The sequence below is a fragment of the Morone saxatilis genome, unplaced genomic scaffold (assembly GCF_004916995.1).
Source record: "Morone saxatilis isolate NCDOM2014 unplaced genomic scaffold, NCSU_SB_2.0 Contig12, whole genome shotgun sequence".
Lineage (NCBI taxonomy): Eukaryota > Metazoa > Chordata > Actinopteri > Moronidae > Morone > Morone saxatilis.
This window is the reverse complement of record NW_023339674.1, coordinates 22,721,393-22,725,813: the sequence shown is the minus strand read 5'-3', so window position 1 is coordinate 22,725,813 and position 4,421 is coordinate 22,721,393. Positions and strand designations below refer to the sequence as shown.

The window sequence follows — 4,421 nt, the reverse complement described above, 5'->3', positions numbered from 1 at the left end:
GTGTGCTAACTACCCCCTCCCCCGTCTCCCCTCCGTCTCCCCTCCGTCCCCCTCTTACGCAGAAAGCGGCGGAAGCTTGTGATTTGCTAGCCTCGGCCCTCCCTCTTCGGGGGGTAACTTATTACGAGAGTCTGCGGGCGGAGCCGGTTTCCCCGAGAGATAAATTGTGTGTGGTACAATTGGTGGAGTCGGGTACGAAACTGTCCTTTCGCTTTTCCTGTGAGAGACAGTCGACAGTCTGAGCTGAAAGCAGCCCAACCAAACCGATAAATCAAACCGATAAAAACCCAGGGATACTACCGGGAGTAAACATGTCGAGAAATAAAGACAGTGACGGCGGATGGAGGACATTTGTGTGGAATTCAGAGAAGAGGGAGTTTCTGGGACGAACCGGGTGCAGTTGGTGTAAGTACTCGTTATCTTTTTTTTTTTTTTTTTTNNGTTTTTAATAGTTTTTTTTTTTTTTCTTCTCAGTTTTTACTCCGCTAACCGAGCCAGCTCCTGTCCGGAGACGACCGCTCAATGTCAGATAAATGAAGGAGCACGTTTTGGCTGAGAGAGTGGAAAGTGTCGCTGCTCAGTGGGGATTTTTGCTCTCCATTTCCTGACTGTACAGACAGCACCTGTTAGAGCTCACTGTCTGACAGCCTGCGTCGTGACTTCAGCTTTTCAATGGAGGCTGTGTGAAGAAGTTGCTCTTTCAAATCACAATTAACTCATTTGTGGGAAGAAAAAAAAAGGCTTTTCTCACAGAGTTAGCCCTACAGACATGCCACAGGTCGAATGAAGTGGGGAAATAAAGCTTAATAATGTTTTTTTTAATGAATTAACTCGCACTATAAATGAATTAGTTGCCCCCTCGTGTATTTGACTGTTCAACAGTAGCTCGTCTGATTTTGACTTTGTTAAAATGACACTGCTGGTTTTATGGTTAATAACAGCAATAGGAAGAGATTAGCAGAGGCGTAGCCAATTTCGGGCCACTCATTAATAAACGTCCTTTATGAAAAGGTCATCTTGAAGGACAGCCTGTGGTGGGCCAGGACTTTACACTCAACCACAATGTGAAAGTTGGGTCGTTGTGTACCCCTCCTCTTATATGTCAGCCTGCCTGTGAGAGTGGAGGACAAACAGGACATTTTATTCCTCCTAATAATAAGCCGATGAGCTAATCTCCGGCCCGGCTTTCACTCAAACCCCAGATTACTGGATCCAGCTTTAATCGTTTCACCACTCTTTTCGATACTTTAAGACGGAGGAGTGTTCGCTTAATACGGCCAGCATCGCTTCTTGATTTAATAAGATAACCACACGCCATTATATAGTGCCAATTAAGTTCCCCTAAACCGTTTAACAAAGTATAAATGCCAGTTTTTATCCCAGTGTATAACACAGCCGGGTCCGCTTGACAACATGGTGCTGTGAACAGATCACGACTCACATGTCTCAAGGGCCGCCCCTCTCCATCTTAGTTATTTTATTGTCCTCAAAGAGACGAGACGTTGGTCGGCAAGTCTCTGCCAGTTTCTGAAGCACTCACTAAACCTCAAAGCTCAATGAAAGCTCGGATAAAACTGTGTGTTCCCGAGAAAAGGCTTTTTCTCTAAGCAAAAATCAATGCCGTAGTGCCGCCGCCATGGCTGCGAGCTGTAGTCAATGGCGAGTTTATCGCGAACTTACAGGAGAGACTTTTCGATGAAAATGTCCATCCGCCACATGTTATCGGTGTCGTGATGTTGGCTGTAGTTATACTGTTAGTCTGCATCTATTAGTCTACCACAGGGTACATTACAGGTACTGTGGGTGTTTGTCGTGAGCGGGAGTGATGTCGCACTAACTAAAAGCAACAGGTATGTCTGTGCCCTTGAGTTGGTGAAACCTTCACGGTCCGTCAGCACATAATCCTGAAGAAATGCCCACTAACAACGCTATGAACGGCGTTTAAAGGGGACTACTTTATATTTCCTTTTTGTTTCCAGTCTGCGAAATATAGCAAAATCCCCAGTGTCTGTGGCAGTGGCTTTTTTTTTTTCTTTTTCTTTCTTTCTTCATTATCATTGTTTTTGTGTGTTCATTACGACATTTCTGACTGCGGCTCAGTGCCACAGATCCGGTAGATTGGAGCCAGAGTCAGTAAAAAGTGCAGGCCCATCAGTGAGGTGTGAATGTGGTGACGGCCGCCTTCACAACATGCCGCAGCAGCGTGTGGTGGGGGAGGTGCTCTCATTCAAACTCTGCCTCTCACCACCAGCAGGCCACTTTCTGTGCTATTTACATTCACATTCAACTGTGTTGTTATCTTCCACTTCTGGCTACAAAATGGTGTTGTGTGTCTGGACTGCCCACTTACACTCTATACACTCACTCCTATAAATCCCAGGTAATTAATTGGCTATGAAAATTAAGCCTGCCTGCATACACACAGTGGGCCTTGTTCTGCCTTTAACCAGCTCAGAAATGTGCCTCAAAGGCGCTGCTGACAGACACCGTGTGTTAAGCCTGTTTGTCTGCGTTACTGTCTTCCATGAGAGAAACTGTCATTTGTTTTGCACATACTTCTCACCCATACAACAGGTTCTGATCGCCACGTTATTATTTTTCTGACGGCCCATTCGAAAGAAATCAGTTCAACTTGTCAGCACGAGGGTCTGTCTATAGTTTCCTCCTCAACAGGTGCATCTCACAGCGCTCCCGCTATGGTTGCAGACATGCTCATTAGAAAATAGCTCACCATGTATGTACACTGCAGTGACAACCTGTGGCCATGTTGAAACACAGAATCAGAGCGGTACAGTCAGACATTTGACTTTGAGTCACGTGTTTTCCTCTCTTTTTTTGAACTCATCAGTCAGAAAAAGTTCATTAGATGTCTGCTTATGTTCAGTTTTTGTAGTTGTGGTACAAAACCGACTGCCTCATATGCATCGTGCTGTGTACGCTGCATGAGTCAGCCTCTGAGCATGAAATAAAGGGCTGTCGTGTGCTGGAAACACTGCGCATGTGCTCTCAGTGTGTTTTAAATGCAAAAACTCAACCGTATCAGAGCAACTCAAGGCGTGGAGGGGACCTGCTATAGTCTGCTGCCAGAGATATGGCAGTGCAGATGAACCTGTTAACAGCCGCCAAACTGGTTTCGCAGTGGCTGATTTGGACATGCAACAGCAAAGGCATCAGGAATGGGAACGCCGATGATGATCCCGCAATCAGACAGTGTTTAGGAAAAAAATCAAAAATGGTATGATGCCAGAAGATGTCTGTTACTGTTACTGTTGAATGTCAGTGACAGAGATTTAATATAACACTTGTGTGTGTATATATATATATCTTTACTGAAGTATATATTAAGCTTACCCCTACGTATACATGTTATAAGTGTATATGTATATGTATATGTAATAGTACTATCGTATATACCTAGTAGGCTATGTTATTATATAGTATGTATATATAGGTATATATATATGTATATATACTATATTATATATATGCTTATTATATGTATATATAATATATATACTGTATATATATACTATATATGTATATATATACATTCAGTATGCATATCCACCGTACAATATATTATATATATATATATATATATATATATAGTATAATGTGTACTGTATATATATATGTAATATAATACTATATATATACCTCAGGAGATATAGCTGCGCGGCGGTTGTGACACGTTGTTTAGTATAGGTAGCAGGTTTTTTTGTACTTTTTTCATAGTTTCAAGGCCCCATGCATATTCCTTCAATTCAAATATATTTTAATACATTGCAAATTCAAATTACACCTGGAGCGACATGGAGGTTCAAATAAACCTATTACTGCCAAGAAGAGGGTAGTGAAGTTATTCTTGGGCGGATTTTAAGGAATGCAGTGGGATCAGACTATTAACAGTACATTTTGAGATATGGTTGTAGGATACAAGAATCCCACAGAAACCGAGTTGTAGTATAGATACACTTCTGTATAGGTGGATACAAACAGAACACATTGGGGGAATCGCAAGATGTCAGTACAGACGTATTTAACACCTTTAAGTGTTAGTTTATGCTCCTCCGATATCTAAGCTTGACCTGAAAGTAAGCCAAACAAGAAAAGTGTTAATGTACCCACCAGTCTACGCCAGCGCATGAATCCAACGATAGGACAGACAACGGAAAAGCCTTCTTGTTCAGTTAATGTGGCGGAACAGTGTTTTTATGCCGAAAAAACCTGTTTCAACTGCGGGGGAAGGGTCTCCATGAGAGGTGGCTGTGGCGCTGATGGGAATGACTAGTGACTCATCCTGTTGAACTGGAACCGCAGCCCTCCTGCTGATGCATAATTGGAGTAAGTCTTAAATTAGGTAGAAAAAAAAACCCCTCATTATTGTTCCAAAATGGCTCCTACGATGAGAAGAGAAAGGG

At 42.7% G+C, this 4,421-nt stretch overlaps 1 protein-coding gene across 1 annotated transcript in view; it reads left to right on the top strand.

Moving 5' to 3' along the window:
* Positions 1-142: 142 nt before the first annotated feature.
* atp1b1a (ATPase Na+/K+ transporting subunit beta 1a) overlaps positions 143-4,421 on the top strand; it is a 9,580-nt gene continuing 5,301 nt past the window's right edge. The window contains exon 1 of the mRNA XM_035654050.1: positions 143-405. Within this exon, the coding sequence (XP_035509943.1) occupies positions 312-405 (94 nt within the window). The 5' untranslated portion in view covers positions 143-311. The remainder of the gene's footprint in view (positions 406-4,421) is intronic.